The sequence below is a fragment of the Somniosus microcephalus genome, chromosome 13, assembly GCF_052327205.1.
Source record: "Somniosus microcephalus isolate GS21.2 chromosome 13, FLI_Smic_1.0, whole genome shotgun sequence".
In the NCBI taxonomy this organism is placed as follows: Eukaryota; Metazoa; Chordata; class Chondrichthyes; order Squaliformes; family Somniosidae; genus Somniosus; species Somniosus microcephalus.
The window spans coordinates 182,207,099-182,230,170 of NC_140999.1; the positions used below are offsets into that span (position 1 = coordinate 182,207,099).

The 23,072-nt window shown below is 45.6% G+C and overlaps 1 protein-coding gene across 1 annotated transcript in view; it reads left to right on the forward strand.

The window, feature by feature from the left end:
- ggt7 (gamma-glutamyltransferase 7) overlaps positions 1-10,608 on the forward strand; it is a 60,073-nt gene extending 49,465 nt beyond the window's left edge. Inside the window, exons 10-15 of the mRNA XM_086005744.1 lie at positions 1,359-1,447; positions 2,005-2,157; positions 3,305-3,422; positions 5,476-5,613; positions 6,252-6,351; positions 8,570-10,608. Coding sequence (XP_085861870.1) covers positions 1,359-1,447; positions 2,005-2,157; positions 3,305-3,422; positions 5,476-5,613; positions 6,252-6,351; positions 8,570-8,733 — 762 coding nt within the window. The 3' untranslated portion in view covers positions 8,734-10,608. The remainder of the gene's footprint in view (positions 1-1,358; positions 1,448-2,004; positions 2,158-3,304; positions 3,423-5,475; positions 5,614-6,251; positions 6,352-8,569) is intronic.
- Positions 10,609-23,072: the final 12,464 nt, after the last annotated feature.

The window sequence follows — 23,072 nt, forward strand, 5'->3', positions numbered from 1 at the left end:
TTCCCTAGCCACTGACTTCATCCCTCTCCCTAACATCTGTCTGAGGCTGAACCACACTGTTCGCAACCTTGGCGTCACATTTGACCCTGAAATGAGTTTCCAACCACATATCCGCAGCATAACTAAGACCGCCTATTTCCACCTCCGTAACATCGCCCGTCTCCGCCCTTGCCACAGCTCATCCGCTGCTGAAACCCTCATCCATGCCTTTGTTACCTCTAGACTTGACTATTCCAACGCACTCCTGGCTGGCCTCCAACGTTCTATCTTACATAAACTTGAGGTCCTCCAAAACTCTGCTGCCCGTGTCCTAACTCGCACCAAGTCCCGTTCACCCAACACCCCTGTGCTCGCTGACCTACATTAGTTCCCGGTAAAGCAGCGCCTCGATTCAAAATTCTCATCCTTGTTTTCAAATCCCTCCATAGCCTCACCCTTCCCTATCTCTGTAATCTCCTTCAGCCCCACAAACCCCCCCCGAGATATCTGCACTCCTCTAATTCTGCTATCTTGAGCATCCCTGATTATAATCGCTCAACCTTTGGTGGCTGTGCCTTCTGTTGCCTAGGCCCTAAGCTCTGGAATTCCCTGTCTAAACCTCTCGACCTCTCTTTCCTCCTATAAGACGCTTCTTATAAACTACCTCTTTGAGCAAGCTTTTGGTCACCTGCCCTAATTCCTCCTCACGTGGCTCGGTGTCATTTTTTTTGTCTTATAATTCTCCTGTGAAGCACCTTGGGACGTTTTACTATATTAAAGGCGCTATATAAATTCAAGTTGTTGTTGTTGTAAACAGTCACCTTTTAAGGCCGCGGTCCAGTCCAAGGCTTTAAAGAATATCCATCTCCGATCTTCGTGACTCTTCCGCTCCCTTTAAAATGGCATCCTCCTCTTTAGGTAGTGCCGGTTGCCGTTAGGAGCCACCTTGCACACTTAATGTCCCCCAACCCAGGGAACTGGGCTGGGTCCTCCTGGGGAAGATTCAGGAAAGTCCCGCCCAAAGTCTCTCAGGTTCTCTACTGGGCAGAAAAATAAAACTGGACACCTTGAGCAGGAGGAAAATAAATTTGGTGGAAGGGCTGAGAGCTCTGTTGAAGAGATGGATTTTTCGGAGCCATTTGAACGTAGGGAGATGGCAAGGCACAGGCGGAGAGATTTGAAGGGTGAGTTTTAGAAGGCAAATGTATGAGTCTGAAGTAATGGTGAAGTGGAGGGAGCTGCAGACTCGTGCTATGGGCTTGCATCCTCCTACTCCATGACTTGCCCTGTTGATGACCCAGTGTGCCCGACCATCACAAAGTGAAGCTGTACTTTGTGGACGCTACTAGTTCGTTCTTCAATTTTTGTTTCTTCTTCAGTCGCTGAAAATTGCTTTAGCCCTAGCAAGCAGCCTTGGAGACCCCTTCTTTGATTCCACGACAACTCAGGCAACAGAGCAGATGCTCAGGTGAGAGATCTCATTTTCTTCACTGGTTATTTAAAAAATAAAATTTGTCACAAAACATTTTAAGGCTTACGGCCGCAATTTTGTGCGAAATCTCTTTTTTTTACCAATCTCAAGCTGTGCTTTGGTGATGCGGTATCAAAACTTGGCAAGCTGGCTGGAGTCCATTTTCAGGGCACTACGTGTTATGGTAAAGACGAAAACGATTGATGTAATGGCACAATGATGTGGTGCACCGTGAGGTTATCTGATGTTGCTTTGCACCCTGCAAAAACAGAGCCCACTTTCAGTAAGCTTTCAGAAACGTCACATTGGGGGTTGCGCTTCCACGAGGGGCTCTCCCAATTGCCCGCCGTAACTTCTGTGGAAGAGCTGTGGCAACCCTAAGGCCGCGGAGTGAAGGGCGTTCTGTTTCCTCTGGGGGTTTCCGCCAATCTTCCGCCGAAGTTATACAGCGGAAGGTCGGGGAAAACCTCTGCAGAAATTCGACCCCTTTTAATTCAACTCCCTGTCCGTTCTGATGATAAGCTTATTTTGTTTTTCTCCTTTCGTCCGTTCAGCAAATCAGAAGCCAATTCTCTGCGTCAGCTGATTAACGACAGTGTGGCGTTCCCTCCTGGCCACTATCTGCCCTTCTACTCCCTGGAGACTGGTCCTTCTGCGAGCCAAGTACACGTCATAGGACCCGATGACTTCATTGTTTCTGTTGTGAGGTAAACAAAAATAAGGGGGGGATATTATTTATTTGAGACAAACGTTTCCAGACCCTTGGGGAGTCAGATCTAGATTGAGCTGATGATTTAATTGCACCAGGCTACGTGAGTGTGAGTTCCTCTCTATTATCAGGCTACTAGAAGCGACATTGCTTTTGGTGTCTGTATTATTGATCATAGCATAGTAATGCTTTCATTTATATAGCACCTTTTTACATCAAATTATCTCGAAGCACTATACACAACAACACTCGAGAAGCTCGACACCATCCAGGACAAAGCAGCCCGCTTGATTAGCACCCCATCCACCACCTTAACCATTCACTCCCTCCACCACCAGCGTACCGTGGCTGCAGTGTGTACCATCTACAAGATGCACTTCAGCAACTCGCCAAGGCTTCTTCGGCAGCGCCTCCTAAACCCGCGACCTCTACCACCTAGAAGGACAAGGGCAGCAGGCGCATGGGAACACCACCACCTCCAAGTTCCCTTCCAAGTCACACACCATCCTGACTAGGAAATATATTGCCGTTCCTTCATCGTCGCTGGGTCAAAATCCTGTAACTCCCTCCCTAACAGCACCGTGGGAGCACATTCACCACACGGACTGCAGTGGTTAAAGAAGGCGGCACGCCACCACCTTCTCGAGGGCAATTAGGGATGGGCAATAAATGCTGGCCTTGCCAGCAACGCCCACATCCCATAAACGAATTTAAAAAAAAAAAAGCAATGAATTATCTTTTGAAGTGCAGTATGTGTCGATTTTAATTTCGGGCAGGTGATATGCATTTGCTGGAGAGTCCTTGGGCTATTTTAATCCCCGGGCCTCATTAACTACTCCGTCACCTTATTGCTGTTTCTGAGATCTTGCTTTGCACAAAATGGCTGCCACCTTTGCATACATGACAACAGTTACTGCGCTTCAAAGGAATTAATTGTATATGAAGCACTTTAAGACGTGTGAGAGATGTGATTCCATTCAAGTCTCTCGTTCTTTTGCAGCATTGAGCTAAAAGTAAATGCTAATTAATTAACAAAGAGAAGGGATGTTTCAGGAAAATTCTGTAGTACTTAGAGAGAGCTAGAACTATGCCTGACCTGCAGGAGTATTAATATTAAAACACATTTTTGATTATCTATTGTGCAGCTCCCTGAACCGTCCCTTTGGCAGTGGGATCATGACCGCCTCAGGGGTTCTTCTGAACAGCCAGATGTTGGAGTTCTCCTGGTCAAACAAAACACAGGACAATACCACAGTGAACCTTGTAAGGAAACATTTTTATCACTGAAATAACTTTCCATCTTCATTCTAGCAAAATCTCTGACGTATGAGGAGAGATTGGGTCGATTAGGCTTATACTCGCTGGAGTTTAGAAGAATGAGAGGGGATCTCATTGAAACTTATAAAATTCTAACAGGACTAGACAGACTTGATGCAGGAAGGATGTTCCCGATGGCCGGGAGTCCAGAACCTGGGGTCACAGTCTAAGGATAAGGGATAAGCCATTAAGTCAGCGATGAGGAGGAATTTCTTCACCTAGAGAGTGGTGAACCTGTGGAATTCTCTGCCACAGAAGGCAGTTAAATATATTCAAGAAGGAGTTAGATATATTTTTTAAAGCTAAAGGGATCAAGGGATATGGGGAGAAAGCAGGGACAGGGTACTGAATTTGGATGATCAGCCATGATCTCATTAAATGGCGGAACAGGCTCGAGGGGCCGAATGGCCTACTCCTGCTCCTATCTTCTATGTTTTCTATGTTTCTGTGAAATATATTATCTTAGAAATTCGTTGATGGCGCTTTTGTTTGACAGGTGAAAAACGGACACCTAAGTGTGCAATATGGCGGGCGGCGTGCACATTCTGCACTGGAAGTGCGTCGCCTGCCATATTTGGTACGGACTGAAGTATAGGCGTCCAGGGCCCGCGCCTGGAACAGGTGTTCAGCCCTTTCAATATGCAAATAGGGAGCCTGTTTCGGGACCCCATCCCAAAATTTGGCTGCCCTGAACGCTGCCAGCGTCGAGCATGCTGCATTCCAGATCCACATGCGGCCTAACTGGGGAGTCCTTAAAGGAACCGTTGGAGGCTGCCATAAAAAGATAAGTTTCTTTTAAAACAAAAAACACAAATGTGGAGGCACCCCCCCCCCCCCCCCCCCCCGCCCCGCACCTTGGCGGTGCAGTGGACTGAGATGAGGAGACATTTCTTCAATTGGAGGGTTGTGAATCTTTGGAATTCTCTACCCCAGAGGGCTGTGGCTGCTCAGTCATTGTGTATATTCAAGACGGAGATCGATAGATTTTTGGGCACTAAGGGAATCAAGGGATATGGGGATTGGGCGGGAAAGAGGAGTTGAGGTCGAAGATCAGCCACGATCTTATTGAATGGTGGAGCAGGCTCGGGGGGCCGTATGGCCGACTCCTGCTCCTAATTCTTATTTTCTTAAGTTTGCGAGTTCAAATCCCACTTGGCAAAAATCTAGTAATTTAAATACCAGCAACAAAGGGAACAAATGAGCCTTAAATCTGCTCAGATGTACCATTGCTTTGGAGCACATTATCGTAGGAGCACAATCACCACAAGGACTGCAACAGTTGAAGAAGGCAGCTCACCATCACCTTCGCAGGGCAACGAGGCATGGGCAATAAGTGTGGCCTTTCAGTGTCGCCCATAGCCTGAGAAGAATTTTTTTTTTATAATGTAATTTAATTATAGATAACCTGGAGTTTGCTTGATTCATTGTCGAGGAGAGGAGGAACTTTCCAGAACCTTTCCTCAGAAAAGTAAATGGACTGGGTAGAATCTGTGGAAGAACGGATTGGGCTTATACTCACTGGAGTTTAGAAGATTGAGAGGGGATCTCATCGAAACCTATAAAATTCTGTCAGGCCTGGACAGACTAGATGCAGGAAGGATGTTTCTGATGGCCGGGGAGTCCAGAACCAGGGGTCATAGTCTATGGATTAGGGGTAGGCCATTTAGGACTGAAATGAGGAGGAATTTCTTCACCCAGAGAGTGGTGAACCTGTGGAATTCTCTGCCACAGAGGGCGGTGGAGGCCAGTTCATTAAATATATTCAAGAAAGAGTTGGATATATTTCTTGAGGCTAAAGGGATCAAGGGATATGGGGAGAAGGCAGGGACCAGGTACTGAACTTGGATGATCAGCCATGATCTCATTGAATGGCGGAGCAGGCTCGAAGGGCTGAATGGCCTACTCCTGCTCCTATCTTCTATGTTTCTATGGTATATGATCTGTGGAAGTAAATGGCCTTTCCTCATTCTGTGCTTTTATATCTTTATCTTTGTTTCAGAGAAATAGTATTCAAGCTGGCAAAAGGCCTATGTCCTTTTTGTTACCGACTATTGTTCGGCCATTACGTGGTATGTGTGGAACATACCTCTCCCTGGGAGCATCCAGTGGAAACAAAGCTTTGAGCAGCCTCACCGAGGTTAGTGAAGATTATTATTTCTTATTTGGCTTGTATTCCCCTTGACGATATAAGATTACGGGGTGATCTGATTGAGGTGTTTAAAAAGTTAAAAGGATTCGATAGGGTAGATACGGAGAAACTATTTCCTATGATTGGGGAATCAGGAACGAGGGGGCATAATCTTAAAATTAGAGCCAGGCCATTTAGAAGGGAGATCAGGAAGCACTTTTTCCCCACACACGGGGTAATAGAAATCTGGAATTCTCTTCTCCCTAAAAAGTTGTGGACGTTGGGACAATTGGAGCTTTCAAGACTCAGATCGATAGATTTTGGTTAGGAAAGGGTATCGAGGGATATGGAGCAAAGGCGGGCAAATGGAGTGGAGGTGCCGATCAGCCATGATCTAATTGAATGGCAGAACAAGCTCGAGGGGCTGAATGGCCTCCTCCTGTTCCTATGTTTCAGTATTCGAATGCACTCTAAGTGTCAGCCTTCAATTCGCAGCTTCAGTGAAAAGGAAATGGGGTAACAAAGAATAATTATGTAGTCAGTGAGCAACGGGCAACAAAGGGAGAGGTAGGAATGTAACAGTAACGTTATCCGACGGATACGGCCTCATTCAGTCTCACCATTTTGTTTTTTTTGTGTCTGAGCAGGTCTTGTTGAACATATTCTCCTTTCACAAGCATCTGAATGAAAGCCTTGCTCTTGGCCGACTCTATCCCCAGCTCCAGCCAAACATTTTACTGGTCGATAGTAAGTACATCAAACCATTTTTTTTTTAAATAAAGTACGTACCTGTACTTGCATTTCTATAGTGCATTTCTATAGCACATTTCATGACCTCGGGACATGCCAAAGGGCTTTACAACCAATCAAGTACTTTTGAAGTCTGGCCACCGTTGTAATGTCGGAAACACGGGGCCAATTTGCGCACAGCAAGCTCCCACAAACAGCAATGTGATGGTGACCTGATCATCTGTTGGTTGAGGGATAAATACTGGGCAGGACACCGGGGAGAACTCCCCTGCTCCTCTTCGAAATAGTGGCCGTGGGACCTTTTACGTCCACCTGAGAGAGCAGAGGGGGACTCGGTTTAATGTGTCTCCCAAAAGACGGCGCCTCCGACAGTGCAGCGCTCCCTTAGTACTGCACTGGGAGTGTCAGCCTAGATTTTATGCTCAATTCTCTGGAGTGGGATTGTGAACCCACAAACCTTCTGATTCAGAGGCGAGGGCGCTACCCACTGAACCACGGCTGATGATATCTGATAACATCATGTCAAGTAATTCCCAAAAATACAGTTTATTTAGTTTTACATTTCTTAAATTTGCAACCAAAAAAAACGTTATTTTAGACAGGGCAGCAGGTCGGGGAGGGCATAGGCTAGCCAAGGTTTCCATTTCTGGGCATCATCCAGCGACATCTGTTTCTAGTGAGGACATCTGATAAATAAGAGATCAGGCTGGGCTTTGATACAAGTTGAATAGCGTCATCTTCAGGAGCAGAAACGAACTGAGGGGGAAATGTATATTAATCCCACCCGCATTCAGGTGTCCTGCCCACCCCACACCGCACTCCCCAGCTAAGAGGCTCTAGTTCTGCTTGGCACTCCCTCCCCCTTTCCTCCTCTCCAATAACACAAATGAGGTTGTAAAATCCAGTGATTGGGAGATTGTGGATACACAAAGTTTGTATGCCCACTAGGTTTCTCCCCACCTCCCCTCCCAAACCCACAACCTCTTCCACCTAGAAGGACAAGGACAAGGGCAGCAGGCGCATGGGAACACCACCACCTCCAAGTCACACACCATCCCAGCTTGGAAATATCTCGCCATTCCTTCAATGTCGCTGGGTCAAAATCCTGGAACTCCCTCCCTAACAGCCACTGTGGGAGTATCTTCACCACACGGACTGCGGCGGCTCACCACCACCTTCTCAAGGGCAATGAAGGATGGGCAATAAATGCTGGCCTTGCCAGCGATGCCCACAACCCAGGAATGAATATTAAAAAAAAAACCCACATCCACAAAAAAATATAGAAAACAATTAACACAGAAATTTTGGAGTTAGAGTTGCATTTGGAAATCATTCCATTGTTGACTTTACTCCCTAACTTTCTCCCCATCCTCTCCTAAAACAGCACTAGCTGTTGCTGGGCTACTACTTCATAGGCACTGGCGGCCCTCTGGCACCAGACCCAGGTGGCCATTCTTTAGTAACGGACCTAGACCATACAAATAAGGCTACTCGACAAGAAGGGGCATTCACCACCGAACCTGATCTGTTCCTCACCAGTGTGCAGTTTCCAGCAAGTGGTCACCAAACAGTGATCATGAGCAGGGATTCTGGCTGATGTTTATGGCTCGGTTCCAGAGAGGGCATTAAATTTTAACCACTGAGCCAAGAGGGGAGCATGTCCAACTAATGACTTTGCAGATCTTCTGAGTTTGGGAACCAAGGGCCTAGATCTGTTTGCTAGATTTCAGCAATGTAAAATCATAGAATCTTACAGCACAGAAGGAGGCCATTCAGCCCATCGTGTCTGAGCCAGCTCTTTGAAAGAACTATCCAACTCGTCCGACTTCCCTGCTTTTTCCCCATAGCCCTGCAAAGCTCTACCCTATTTTGTGCTGGGACGAGTTCCACAGTGAAACTTTCTCCCCCTTCAAAGTATTTAGCCAATTTTCTTGTGAAAGTTACTATTGAACCTGCTTTCTTTCAAGCAGTGCATTTCAGATCATAACAACTCGCTGCGTAACAGAAATTCTCATCTCAGCACTGCCTCTTTTCCCAGTTATCTTAAATCTATGTCCTCTGGTTATGACCCTTCTGCCACTGGAAACAGTTTATTCTTATTTGCTCTATCAAAACTCTTCATGATTTTGAACACCTCCTATTAAGCCTCCCCTTAACCTTCTCTGCTCTAAGGAGGACATCCCAGAGTAATTAAAACGTCTTTATTACATTCCAGATGAATTCCCAGAGGAAGATGTGGAATTCCTTGTGGAGAGAAGACACACGGTGGTGAGAGAGGAGGTTCTTTCCTCGGTCCATGTAGCCAAGAGGATAAATGACTTCATCACCGGCGCCAAGGACCCCAGAAGCAGCGACGCAGCCGCGGCTGTCATTTCATAGCCAGACGTTCCCGCGAGCGGTTGTTTTGGTTTTTTTTTCTTTTTCGTCCGTCGTGAAAAAGGGAGACGAGGGTTAAACGCAGAGAGCAGCTGTCAACTTCGAGCAGGGTGTGAGGAGAAGCGGAATCCTGGGACGAGCTACGCGCGGGACCCCTTCCCCCCCCCCACCGCCCCGAGTCTGGTTATCATTGATGCTTATAACTGAAGGCGGCTTGACTCCTGCTGCTTGTCAATGTTTTTGTGACTGGAATCTTAGAGCAGATAAAATGCGCACTGTGAGTCATCTTGCCTTGGAACCAAAGCATGCTGCGGATTTACTCGGTGATCCTCCTTCTGCCAACCCCCACCCCCCCAACACTTCTCATTCCCATAGTCAAAGGGTTCCAAAGATTCCCAAAGTCATAGAACTTTATGCCTTTGGTGAGTTGTGAAGCCATCAACATTTTTGACAAGCCCACTTCCAGGATGCAGATCCCTGCTCGCTTTGCATTAGCTCATTACCCTCTCTTGCCTGCATTTGGGGATCAAAGCAACCCAACTTTCTCCAACCATTAGAAGTTGGAGTTAACAGAAGTCTGCTTGCCCTCTCCCCTCCCTCGGTTACCCCGCAGTACGCGCGGGGCTGCGTATTTTGAGATTGTACGTGCCCAGTCGGCTGCCTAGCAACTTCGCGGTTAGTTATCTTGTCTCGCCTCCTCAATCCTGCCCAAAAAAAAAGATAATTGAGCATTCCATTTTTTGAAACGAGAAGGAGAGGCAGAAAGAGAGCTTTTTTTTCCCCACAGTGTTGCTGTGTCAGTGTCAACTGATGCACTCATTTACAAAGTTCAGCTAGAGATGTGAGTGCTGCTAACAGAGAATTGCATCACAGGGTCTGCACTTTGAAATTATAATACTTTGAAAGAAAATTTTTATGTTGTCTCCCAAGTAGGTCAACCTCACTGAATGTTTTAAACGGTTTCCTTTAAGAAAGTTTATACTAATTAATTTTAAAGGGCCATTACAATGTTTTCATTTATTTTTGAATTTACTTTATTTAAAACCATAATCTGCTGAAATATATAATCTTCATTTTACCAGAAAGTACTGTATTTAAAAAAAAAAACCTACCTGATTTACTTTCTAAAATTTCTTGTGCTTTCTTCTGCTCACTCCTATTCCAGCTCAAGCTCTCCTGCTGGCTCAAGTGGAGCTACTGGGTGCAGCTCTGTTTGAAATTATTATTAATTATACTTCAAAACGCTATAACTTTCTGTCCAGTGATGCAATTGCAATATGAACAATTCTGTTGTCAATGATGCCAAATATTTCTATGTTGGCCTGTATTTATTTATTTATTTATTAGTTTAAAAAAAATTATTTCAGTACATTTTATTTGTATGGTGCTTTTTAAACACGGTGAACCTTCTAAACCTGGATATTGTGAAAGTAGATTCTGTCTCTTCAGTTCAACCCATGTTCTGGCCAATAGTATCCCCTCAATCAACATCACTAAAACAGATCATCTGGTCATCATCACATTACTGTTTGTGGGAGCTTGCTGCGCGCAATTTTGGCTGCTGCGTTTCCTAAATTACAACGGCGATTACAGTTCAAAAGTACTTAATTGGCTGTAAAGCGCTTTGAGACGTCCGAGGTCGTGAAAGGCGCTATATAAATATGCAAGTCTTTCTTTCTCTCAACAGAAACCACTGCAGTTTCTTCCAAGTGGCCAAAACATGTGGTTAATCACACTACGTGAACTGAATTTCTCACTGCTACGACTATAGCTCTGTATTTAGTGCCAGTTGTTAACATTGTTCAGGCTTGTTTGGACTGTTCCAAAGTGAAACTTCTGTTGCAAAGTATTTTTCCATAAACTCGTAACTAAGACCAACTCTCGGCTCATCACACTTGGTTTTTGCCGTTTATGGTTGTTGCTTTAAGATCCTGTTCACAAGGGCGCCCAAGTGAAAGTAGTTTCATTTATTGTTGCCGATCACTGATTTTTCATTTTTTTTAAAAAACAATATCCACCTAGAAGGCCAAGTGTAGCATGGGAACACCAAGTTCCCCTCCAAGTCACACGCCATCCTGACTTGGAAATATATCGGCCTTTCCATCATCGTCGCTGAGTCAAAATGCTGGCACTCCCTCCCTAACAGCACTGCGGGAGCACCTTCACCACACGGACTGCAGCGGTTTGAGAAGGCGGCTCACCACCACCTTCTCAAGGGGCAACTAGGGATGGGCAATAAATGCTGGCCTTGCCAGCGATGCCCACATCCCAGGAATGAATAAAACCTTTAGGGATCTAGAAAATGTTGTAGCCTACAGAGCTGACACTGCAATTTTACAAAAATTTGTTTCCCAATTTCTTGCCTGTTTATTTTTTGTTCATTTGGCTTTTTTTGTTCCCACGCTCCTCCCCCCCCCCCCCCCCCCCGTTTTCGTCCTCACCCAATGCCCATACCTGTGCACTTCCAGCAGGGTGCACAGTGGTCCAGAGTTGCAACCCTGGCTGATTTTTATTATTCTTACCCCAGGAGTACTTACGCCAATTGTAGCGCCTCCTATTGCCTCCCTGTCCAATATCAAGGACTGAATCATGGACCTTTGTGATCGGTATCGCTCTATACCGCAATGGATGTTGCATTTACCTACATTGATGTAAACCGGCCATTCTGCCCAAGAGGTCCATGCCGGCGTTTATGCTTCACACGAGCCTCCTCCGATGTTCCCGCTAAGCTGCGTGGCCGTGCAGTCATCTGCAAGATCCCGCGCAGGCCGTTCACCGGCTTTTCCATTGCCGATACCGCGCATGCGCAAAAATTTGAATGGGGCGCGCATTGGGGGAGGCAGGCCGCGCGGGGGGGCAGTGTAGCTCACTGGAGACACTGGCCTCCTCCCACCCCTCTTCATCTAACCCCCTGAGCATAACCTTCCAATCATTTCTCCCTCGTGTTTATCTAGCTTCCCCTGAAATGCATTTATGCTATCTTAAATTAATCTATGCTATTGTGAGGCATGAGTGGTGCTTTTCTTGTCCTTTTTAATTATGAATTTGTTTTAACATGAGTCACGCCTGCTGATGTTAATGATCCTCTATCTAAAAGGCAGAAATTATGGGGATTTAAAAAAAAAAATATTTAAATGAAATATAAATTACATCTCTGTAGAGTGTAAATTTTTATTTCATGAAGGCACCACCCATCACCTCCCAGTGGCTTATCGGAGAACTGCCCTAACGTACAGAACCATAGAGATTTACAGCACAGAAGGAGGCCATTCAGCCCTTCATGTCTGTGCATGCTCTTTGCTAGAACAGTCCAAAACTAATTCCACTCCCCTGCTCTCTCCCTCAAGCCCTGCATTTTCTTTTGCTTCAAATATTTATCCAATTATCCCTTAAAAGATCTAATGGTCTCTCCCTCAACCATTCCATGCTCCAACAACCCTCTGCATGAAGAAATTTCTCTTGACCTCTCCCCTCACTCTCTTAGTGATAATTTAAGTTGATGACCCCTTGGCACTGACTCTTCAGCCAGGGGAAATGGTCTTTCCCTGTTCACTATTTAAACCCTTTATAATTTTAAAACAACTTGTGTATTAAAAGTTGGAAAAGCTCCACTGCAAGGCAAAGTGCCCACATGACGCAGGATGCGACCGAGATTTCAGTGGAGTGACAGTCAATCATCTGTCCCTGTGCACATTGAGTTCTATGTTTGGCTGCCTAACTATTGGGGTGACCAGTAATAGCTGGTGGAAGTCCAGTAGCTCGCCAAAGTCGGAGACTTGAAGTGGGTGGAAAGGATTCTGAACTTGTGTTCATCCTTTGCCTCTATTTGCTCGGGTGGATACAAGGAGCCCCATTGGCATTGGATGTTGTTGTTGAAGACGTGGCAGGAAGATAGGGTTGAGATCAATGATAAAGGCTGGATTCGATGGGCCAAATAGCCTTTTGTGATTCTTAAAACGGTACACGAAAAGTAAAACACCAATAGGTCCTGTGTCTGAGTTGCTGGAAGATACAAAGAGAGAAACAGTCTTGAGATAGATAGGGAGGGAGAGAATAGAAGGAAAAAAGAATTGGGATACGAAACATTATGGGAAAAATGCACAAAATGAAATTTCAAAATAGGAACCAAAGACTCTCTAGATTTCTTCAGTAGACACATCGCCTCCATGTATGTGTCATTTATTTTCAACACCAAGGAAAGTTGCCACTGACGAGTCAGATCCTCAACACAGAGGTAGTTAAATGAAGGTAATAAAGCGAGCTACTGTTCCTGCCTCAAATACAAAGGGAATGATCAGGCCAAGTGCAAGACCACAGTGCGTCCATCCTGCCACTTTATCTGTAAGGTGCTGCAGTAAACTCTATTCCAGTAAAGTTACTCTCGGACTGATCACTGGAAGGCATGTTTTGTTTGCTCTTCTGCAGTTACACTTGGCTTGGACCGTTTGTGCTGTATGAACTTGAACAGGGTGGTGATGGGTGAAGAAGAAAGGAGAAAAAGAAGCTAACGCACATGTACAGGGTGTAAAAAGGATGGATATTTTGGGTAGGAGGGTAACAATTATTCATGAGCTGTCATTGAGAACATAATATTAAACGATTATGTGTTACTGTTTAATGATGTGACTGTTTTGAGTCGAGTGCCCTCGGGTTCAAGTCAATGTCAAGAATACTATAAATAGAATGTTATTTATTTACTGAATTGCAATTTGCACCTCAAATAAAATCCTTATCCTGCTGAATAAAACTTGTACGTTTGCACTTTGCGCAAAATTTCCGCTGAAAATTTAGGGTTGTAGGAATGTCTAGTTCCTATCCAAAAGACTGAGGTCCACTCAGGCGATCAAATAAATGAGGTTTAATGAAAACTAACAGAGATTAACGGATGACTACAGGAGAACATCGAATATAGGTCTAGTCAGTTCGGAGGCTCCACGAGGACTGCTAGGGCGGTCCCGTGGCTGACGTCATGACGTCATCACATTTTTCCCGCCGGTGGGGGATCACGTGATGAACGGCGTGACGTCATCGCGTTTACCCGCGCTATTAAAGTGATCGCGCTCTGTACATGTAAACAGTGAAAACAAAGATACAGACTCAGGCTGTAGCCAACATATTATTAAAGGGAATTATATACAATTGATTGGAGTCCCTTAGTGGCTCCGCCACAGGGTCAAGCCTTGAAAGTTACTGCTTTTTTGATTGGATGAGATGCTGGGAGAGTGGGGGTTGAGGAAAGGTTTAAAATATGCTGCACACAAATGAGCCATTGAGGAAATTGGGGTTCAGCAGATGTAAGGAGTGTGATGGAATACTCTCCCCTTGCCTGGATGAGTGCAGCTCCAACAACACTCAAGAAGCTCGACACCATCCAGGACAAAGCAGCTCGTTTGATTGATTGGCACCCCATCCACCAGCTTAAACATCCACCCCCTCCACCACCGGTGTACCATGGCTGCAGTGTGTACCATCTACAAGATGCACTGCAGCAACTCGCCAAGGCTTCTTCAGCAGCACCTCCCAAACCCGCGACCTCTTCCACCTAGAAGGACAAGGGCAGCAGGTGCGTGGGAACACCACCACCTCCAAGTTCCCCTCCAAGTCACACACCATCCTGACTTGGGAAGTATATCAGCCGTTCCTTCATCGTCACTTGGTCAAAATCCTGGAACCCCACCCCCCCGCAACAGCACTGTGGGAGTACCTTCACCACACGGACTGCAGCGGTTCAAGAAGGCAGCTCACCACCACTTTCTTAAGGGCAATTAGGGATGGGCAATAAATGCTGGCCTTGCCAGCAACACCCAGATCCCACAAACGAATAAAAAAAAAATTCTCTCAATAAACTGAAAATGTTTTAATTTTATTTCCGGGGAGGGGGGAACAACAACTTCCATTTATATAGCGCCTTTAATGTAGGAGAACATCCCAAGGGGCAGGTCAGGCCAAGAGATTCCAACTCACACTTTAATGCAGGAATGCTCCTCCCAGGCTCCACAAAACCAGCCTTGTCTGCTGCCGCTTCTGCCCTACCCCCCACCACTGAGATTGGACCTCCTCTCTCCCAGTGGACCTACCCTCTTCCAGCCCGGACCACCCAATATTTCGATAGCCCGGAGCTGGCGGGCTGCCCCAGAGCGCTTGTGATCTGCCCGCAGCCCACTCGCTGAGCAATAATGAGGCCCGGGCCTCCCGTGGGACTATTGGGCGGAGGGCTTTGGCTGGCTGGAGTCTGTACCGGGGGGAAATTAACCCCTCCACACCCTCATCAGTCTAGTGAGGGCTTGGGTCGAGGATGGAATAGAAAATCTTGTCTATTAAATGGCCTGAGGCAAGTTCCAGGGTTCTGAGAAGGTTTCCTTTACATAAGAAATAAGAGCAGGAGTTGGCCATATGGCCCCTCGAGCCTGCTCCGCCATTCAATAAGGTCATGGCTGATCATCGACCTCAACTCCACATTCCCGCTCGATCCCCATATCCCTTGATTCCCCTAGAGTCCAAAAATCTATCTATCTCAGCCTTGAATATACTCAAAGACTCCGCATTCACAGCCCTCTGGGGCAGAGAATTGCAAAGATTCACAATCCTCTGAGTGAAGAAGTTCCCCCTCATCTCAGTCTTAAATGGCCGACCCCTTATCCTGAGACTATGCCCCCTAGTTCTAGACTCTGCAGCCAGGGGGAAACAACCTCTCAGCATCTACCCTGTCAATCCCCTTCAGAATCTTACATGTTTCAATGAGATCACCTCGCATTCTTCTAAACTCCAGAGAGTATAGGCCCATCCTACACAAATCTCTCATCCTAGGACAGCTCTCTCACCCCAGGAATCAATCTAGTGAACCTTCGTTGCACCACCTCCAAGGCAAGTATATCCTTCCTTAGATAAGGAGACCAAAACTGTGCCCAGTACTCCAGGTGTGGTCTCACCAAGGCCCTGTACAATTGTAGCAAGACTTCCTTACTCTTATACTCCAACCCCCTTGCAATAAAGGCCAACATGCCATTTGCCTTCCTTATTGCTTGCTGTACCTGCATGCTAGCTTTCTGTGTTTCTTGCACGAGGACCCCCAAATCTCTCTGAACACCAACATTTGAAAGTTTCTCACCATTTAACAAATATTCTGTTTTTCTATTCTTCCTACCAAAGTGAATAACCTCACATTTCCCTACATTATACTCCATCTGCCACCTTACTGCCCACTCACTTAGTCTATCTATATCCCTTTGCAGACTATGTGTTCTCCTCACAGCTCACTGTCCCACCTAGCTTTGTATCATCAGCAAACTTGGATACATTACACTCGGTCCCTTCATCTCGGTCATTAATATAGATTGTAAATAGCTGAGGCCCCAACACTGATCCTTGCGGCACCCCACCAGTTACAGCCTGCCAACCTGAAAAATATCCCTTTTTCCCTACTCTCTTTTCTGTCCGTTAACCAATCCTCTATCCAAGCTACTATGTTACCTCCAACCCCATGAGCCCTAATCTTGTGTAATAATCCTTATCGAATGCCTTTTGGAAATCCAAATATACTACATCCACTGGTTCCCCTTTATCTACCCTGCTAGTTATATCTTCAAAAAAATTCTAATAAATTTGTCAAACATGATTTCCCTTTCATAAAACCATGTTGACTCTGCCTAATCATGTTATGATTTTCTAAGTGACTTGATACCACTTCCTTAACAATGGATTTCAGCATTTTCCTGACAACTGATGTCAGGCTAATTGGCCTGTAGTTCCCTGTTTTTTCCCTCCCTCCTTTCTTGAATAACGGTGTTACATTTGCAACCTTCTAATCCGTTGGGACCTCTCCAGAATCTAGGGAATTTTGGAAGATCAAAACCAATGCATCTACTATCTCTTCAGCCACCTCTTTTAGAACCCTAGGATGTAGGCCGTCAGGTCCAGAGGATTTGTCGGCTTTTAGTCCCATTAGTTTCTCTAGTAATTTTTCTGTACTTATATTAATTACATTAAGTTCCTCACCCTCATTAGACCCTTGGTTCCCCACCATTTTTGGTATGCTTTTTGTGTCTTCTACTGTAAAGACAGATACAAAATATGTGTTTAAAGTTTCTGCCATTTCCTTATTCCCCATAATTTCTCCTGTCTCAGCCTCTAAGGGACCAACGTTTACTTTTGCTACTCTTTTCCTTTTTACATACTTGTAGAAACTCTTACAATCTGCTTTTATATTTCTTGCTAGTTTTCTCTCATTCTATTTTTTCCCTTTTTAGCAATTTTTGGTCAACCTTTGCCGGTTTCTGAAACTCTCCCAATCCTCAGGTTTACTATTATTATTTGCAACATTATAAGCTTCTTCTTTCAATCTAATGTTATCCTTAACTTCTTTAGTTAGCCATGGTTGGATCACTTTTTCCGTTGAGTTTTTATTTCTCAATGGAATGTATTTTTGTTGAGAAATATGAAATATTTCTTTAAATGCTAGCCACTGCTTATCTACCACCATACCTTTTAATCTATTTTCCCAATCTACCTTAGCCAACTCGCCCCTCATACCTATGTAATTGGCTTTATTTAAGTTTAAGACTCTAGTTTTGGACTTAGGCAAGTCACTCTTAAAATTAATGTAAAATTCTATCATATTATGATCACTCTGCCCCAGAGGATCCTTTACTATGAGATTGTTAATTAACCCTGTCTCATTACACAATACAAGATCTAAATTAGCCTGTTCCCTGGTTGGTTCCATGACATATTGTTCTAGGAAACTGTCCCGAATGCATTCCATGAACTCGTCCTCCAGACTACCTTTGCCAATTTGATTTGTCCAGTCTATATGAAGATTAAAGTCCCCCAAGATTATTGCATTACCTTTGTTGCAAGCTCCTACTATTTCTTGATTAATATTCTGTCCAACGGTATAGCTACTGTTAGGGGGCCTATATACTACTCCTACCAATGTTTTCTACCCCTTGTTATTCCTTATTGCCACCCATACTGATTCTACTTCATGATCTTCTGAGCCGAGATCCTTTCTCGCTACTGTCCTTATATCATCCTTTATTATCAGGGCTACTCCCCCTCCTTTTCCATTCTGCCTGTCTTTTCGAAACGTCAAGTACCCTGGAACATTTAGTTCCCAACCTTGGCCACCTTGCAACCATGTCTCTGTAATGGCTATTAGATCAAACCCATTTATTCTATTTGTGCCACTAGTCCAGCTATCTTGTTACGAATGCTTCGTGCATTCAGATAAAGAGCCTTTAATTTAAATATTTTACCATTATTCCCTGCTTTGGCCTTATTCTCTGCTGCACTGCTATCATTAAACTTTCTGTCCCTTCCTGTCACACGCTGCTTATTTTTACCCAAATCACTACACTGCTCTATTGCCTTGACCTTTCTCTTTATATTTCCCCTCACCTGACCCCCTCCCCCCTTTTTTAGTTTACAGCCCTATCTACAGCCCTAGTTATTCGATTCGCCAGGGCGCTGGTCCCAGCTCGGTTTAAGTGGAGCCCGTACCGACGGAACAGCTCTCTCTTTCCCCAGTGTTGGTGCCAGTGCCCCATGAATTGAAACCCCTTTTCCCACACCACGCTTTGAGCCACACATTTAACTCTCTGATCTGCTTGACCCTATGCCAATTTGCATGTGGCTCAGGTAGTAATCCAGAGATTAATACCCTTGTGGTTCTGCTTATTAATTTAGACCCTAGCTCCTCAAACTCCCTCAGCAGAACCTCATTCTTAGTTCTACCTATGTTGTTGGTTCCTACATGGACCACGACAACTGGATCTTTCCCCTTCCACTCTAAGTTCTTCTCCAGCAGTGAGGAGATATCCTTAATCCTGGCACTGGGCAGGCAACACAGCCTTCGGGACTCTCTTTCACGGCTGCAGAGAACAGTATCTATCCCCCTGACTATACTGTCCCCTACTACTACCACATTCCTTCCTTCTCCCCCCACTTGGATGGCCCCCTGTACCACGGTGCCGTGGTCAGTTTGCCCATCCTCCCTGCAGTCCTTTTCCTCATCCATACAGGTAGAAAGTACCTCGTACCTGTTGGACAAGGTCCAGGGCTGAGGCTCCTCCATCACTACATTCTGGGCCCCCATACCTTCGTGACTCGCAGTCACACCCTCCTGTCCCTGACCACTGATGAACTCTAAAGTACTACTTAGCCTAAAGGGTGTGACTACCTCCTGGAACAAAGTGTCCAGGTAACTCTCCCCCTCCCTGATGCATCGCAATGTCTGCAGCTCGTACTCCAGCTCAACAATTCTGAGCCAAAGTTCCTCGAGTTGCAGACACTTACTGTAGATGTGGTTGCTCGGGAGGTTTGTCAAGGAGAACAAGGGTTACCTCACCTTCTGCATTAACATAAAAGTTGTGGGTGTCCCTGATGTAAAAAGTAACTTCAGTGTTAAGTGTAACTTTTGATTTGACCAGAGAGAGAATTTCTTACTGCAACTGTTAAGGCTGCTGTATGTGGTCACACCAGCCCTGGAAAATTCAAGAATTACTTAGGTTAATTTTTCACACATGAAAACCTTGTGCTTTGAGCTTTAATTAGAGGAAATTAATCTTGCAAGGAATCAAATGTACTTTATGATGTAGATGAGGACCTAGTCAATAGATTAGGGAAGAACTGTCATAAACCACAAAGGATTAAATGCCGCACGACAAGAGAAAAACAACAATGAAGGGTTGAAATAACAACAGAAAATGCTGCAAACACTCAGCAGGTCAGGCAACATCGAGGAGAGAGAAACAGAGGCAACGTTTTGAGTCGGGTGCAGAGGAGATTCACCAGGATGTTACCTGGGCTGGAGCGCTTCAGCTATGAAGAGAGACTGGGCAGGCTGGGGTTGTTTTCCTTAGAGCAGAGAAGGCTGAGGGGGGGACCTGATTGAGGTGTACAAAATTATGAGGGGCATAGATAGGGTAGATAGAAAGGAACTTTTCCCCTAAGTAGAGGGGTCAATAACCAGGGGGCATAGTTTCAAGGTAAGGGGCAGGAGGTTTAGAGGGGATTTGAGGAAAAACTTTTTCACCCAGAGGGTGGTTGGAATCTGGAACTCACTGCCTGAAAGGGTGGTAGAGGCAGGAACCCTCACAACATTCAAGAAGCATTTAGATGAGCACTTGAAACGCCATAGCATACAAGGCTACGGACCAAGTGCTGGAAAATGGGATTAGAATAGACAGGGCTTGATGGCCGGCGCGGACACGATGGGCCGAAGGGCCTCTTTCTGTGCTGTATAACTCTATGACTCTATGTTTCCAACATTTTCTGTTGTTATTTCAGATTTCCAGCATCCGCAGTATTTTGCTGTTGTGTGAATGAAGAGTTGAAGTTACAGGGACAAGAGTACGAAGCAAGCAGAAAATGAAGGCTAGCACAGTGAACAAGTGGAGATGGAGGGATCAACATAATGAACAATTGGGGTTGGATGGAGAAACAGAGAAAAACAGACACAAGAATCAAGCAGGTCTTCAACTTTCATGTGTCCTCACTGTGTGAAATAGTGGAAGGATTCGCAGTCTGACAAGCCATGACGTTTGACGTAAGAAAACTACTAGGCACTTGGTCTAAGCGTTAAACAAAGCCTTAATCAACTGTTTTTCAACATGGAGATCTAGTTGTGTCCTTCACTAGTTCCTGTTAATGAATGTCCTGCACAAGCTGGGCCCATGCTCGAGTATTTATACTCTCCCTGGACAGCGCCACCCGCAGGCCGCTCAGTATTATTTCATAAGTCTTTCTTTCCTGAATGACTGATTCATGTCAACGTTAATGCTGATTCCATGGCTGTAACCATCTTTATACCAGCCGATAGGATGGTTAGCTCTTTATGGCGGGAGGGTTTTATGGGCTCCCACAATCCATACTATGAGTGGGGGGGGTGGGGGGGGGGGGGGCCACCCACATCCAGCGGACACAAGTATCCCGCTGGATATCAACCCAGAATTCAAAGGAGGAGCTCCGACTCCACCCGCCGGGACTGTCTGGAGTGGGTTTCAAACCCTGCATCTTCTAGCCCAGAGGCAGGAGTGCTAGCACTGCACCAAAGGCTTACTCCATCAAGGAGGTAAACTCAACGAAGGATTGGAATTGCAGGAATAACCACACAAACAACAACTTGCATTTATATAACGCCTTTAACAGTGTAAAACATCCCCCTCCCCCAAAGCGCTTTACGGGAACGTTATCAAACAGAATTTGACAACGAGCCACATGAGGCGATATTAGGACAGAATACCAAAAGCTTGGGTCAAAGAGGTAAATTTTAAGGAGCATCTTAAAGGAGGATAGCGAGGCGGAGAGGTTTAGGGAGGGAATTTCAGAGCTTAGGGCCGGGCCAGCTGAAGGCACGGCCGCCAATGGTAGAGTGATAAAACTCGAGGATGCACAATGGCCAGAATTGGCGGAGCGCCGAGATCTCAGAGAGTTATAGGACTGGAGGAGATTATTAGATAGGGAGGGGGAGCGGGCCATGGAGGGATTTGAAAACAAGGATGAGATTTTTAAAATCGAGGCGTTGGTGGACCGGGAGCCAATGTAGGTCAGCGAGCACAGTGGGTGATGGGTGAACGGGACTTGGTGCGAGTTAGGACACGGGGCAGCAGAGTGTTTGATGTAAACAGTTAAAGATGACAGGATAGGTGCCTTGACACTGCTCACAAGCAGACAAGTTGCTTTGTTTTCAGCCTAACTACAACTGGGGAATTAACATTGATTCACAACTTGGCAAAGAGCGTCAAACGCAAACCTGTTTTAATTCAGCACCTGTGTAAATTCATTGCCAACACTTTAGGTCATGTCTAAACGTTGGCACGGCTAACGGTAGGTTTCTTGTGAGTGTACTATTGCTACTGGATATCTGAATAATGCAAGCTTGTTCTGTGCATTGAATGTAAATGTACTTTCACTCAAGCGTGACTATTTTTACAGGCTTTTTAAGATTATGAAATGGAAATTAGGTCACACAAATTAAGGCATTCTTTTCTTATAATGTAACTCAATCTTCTTTTATTGTTAAAGGGGAACAAAACTCCATGGTATTATCCACTTCTCCCCATCTAATATTACTGTGGTCTTTTCTCTAATGTTTATTATGCCTCTAGTTACAGCATTCTATTCACTTATTTAGGCCAGCGGGGTTGCCGTGACCTTAGTTGTTTTTATTATTCTTGCTCAGAACGATGGGCGAATTGAATCACTGTGGACTTGACCCCAACACAAAGCAGGCCAGAGCTTTGCAGGGAAAGAGCAGGGGATTGGGACTAATTGGTAAGCTTACGGGACCTTGCTGTGCGCAAATTGGCTGCCGCGATTCCTACATTACAACCGCGACTACACTCCAAAAAAACTTAATTGGCTGTAAAGCGCTTTGGGACATCCTGAGGTCGTGAAAGGCGCTGTAGAAATACAAAGTCTTTCTTTACTGAGTGGGGATGGGATGGACGTGCTTTGGGACGATACGATGCATAATGAGAACATGGGCTGGATTTTCCCTGCGGAGGCGGGATGGCGGCAGGAGAGCTGGTTGACGGGTTCCGGTCCCGCTCCCGCCTGCAGCCGCTCTCGCAAAAAGATTTTTACTTGATTGGCCTTGTTAAGCCCGCCCTGTGGGGATCCTGGCCAATTAACAGGAAGCGGGTCTGATGACATCATTCCATGACGCGTCATCAGCCGGTTTCCTTAAAGGGACCACGGCCACATTGATTTTGACAGTTGTGCTGTCAGTGTTCTGCAGCTTTGAGGTGCTGCAAACACCGACAAGCACTGCACAGCTGCACCCAGGCTCTCCCATGACTCCCTCCATATGCTTATGGAGGGAGTCACAGCACGCAGGGAGATTCTCTTCCCTTCCCATGGGCGGAAGAGACCTCCCCAGGAGATCAACGCAGTCTGGTTGCACATTGCACAGCTGGACACAAGCAGGGAATGTTGTCAGGAGTCCCTGGCTGCAGTGGTGCCAACCTTTCAATGATCTCAGTGGATCACGAAACATTACTGCAATGCCACACTCAACCTCGCCCTGCTATGCCACTCATTGCATCCCCATCACTCTGCCTTCCATACCTTTCTCCTGCACATTCTTACTCACACCAACTTACCTTGCACCTCCAACCATCCCTCTCTATCTACATTATCTCTTCCCCATCTCACTAGCCACCCCTCACACTCACCCTCATCCTACTGCAAGCATACCAACCAGCAAGGGTAGGCACCTGAGAGGTTTAGCCAATGTTCATGTGAAGTTTCTGGTAATGTGTTGTCATACAGTGAAATCTACATTTTCAACACTTCACCTTATTGGACAGATCTGTGCACACCTTGAGAAGTGTCTTACTGAG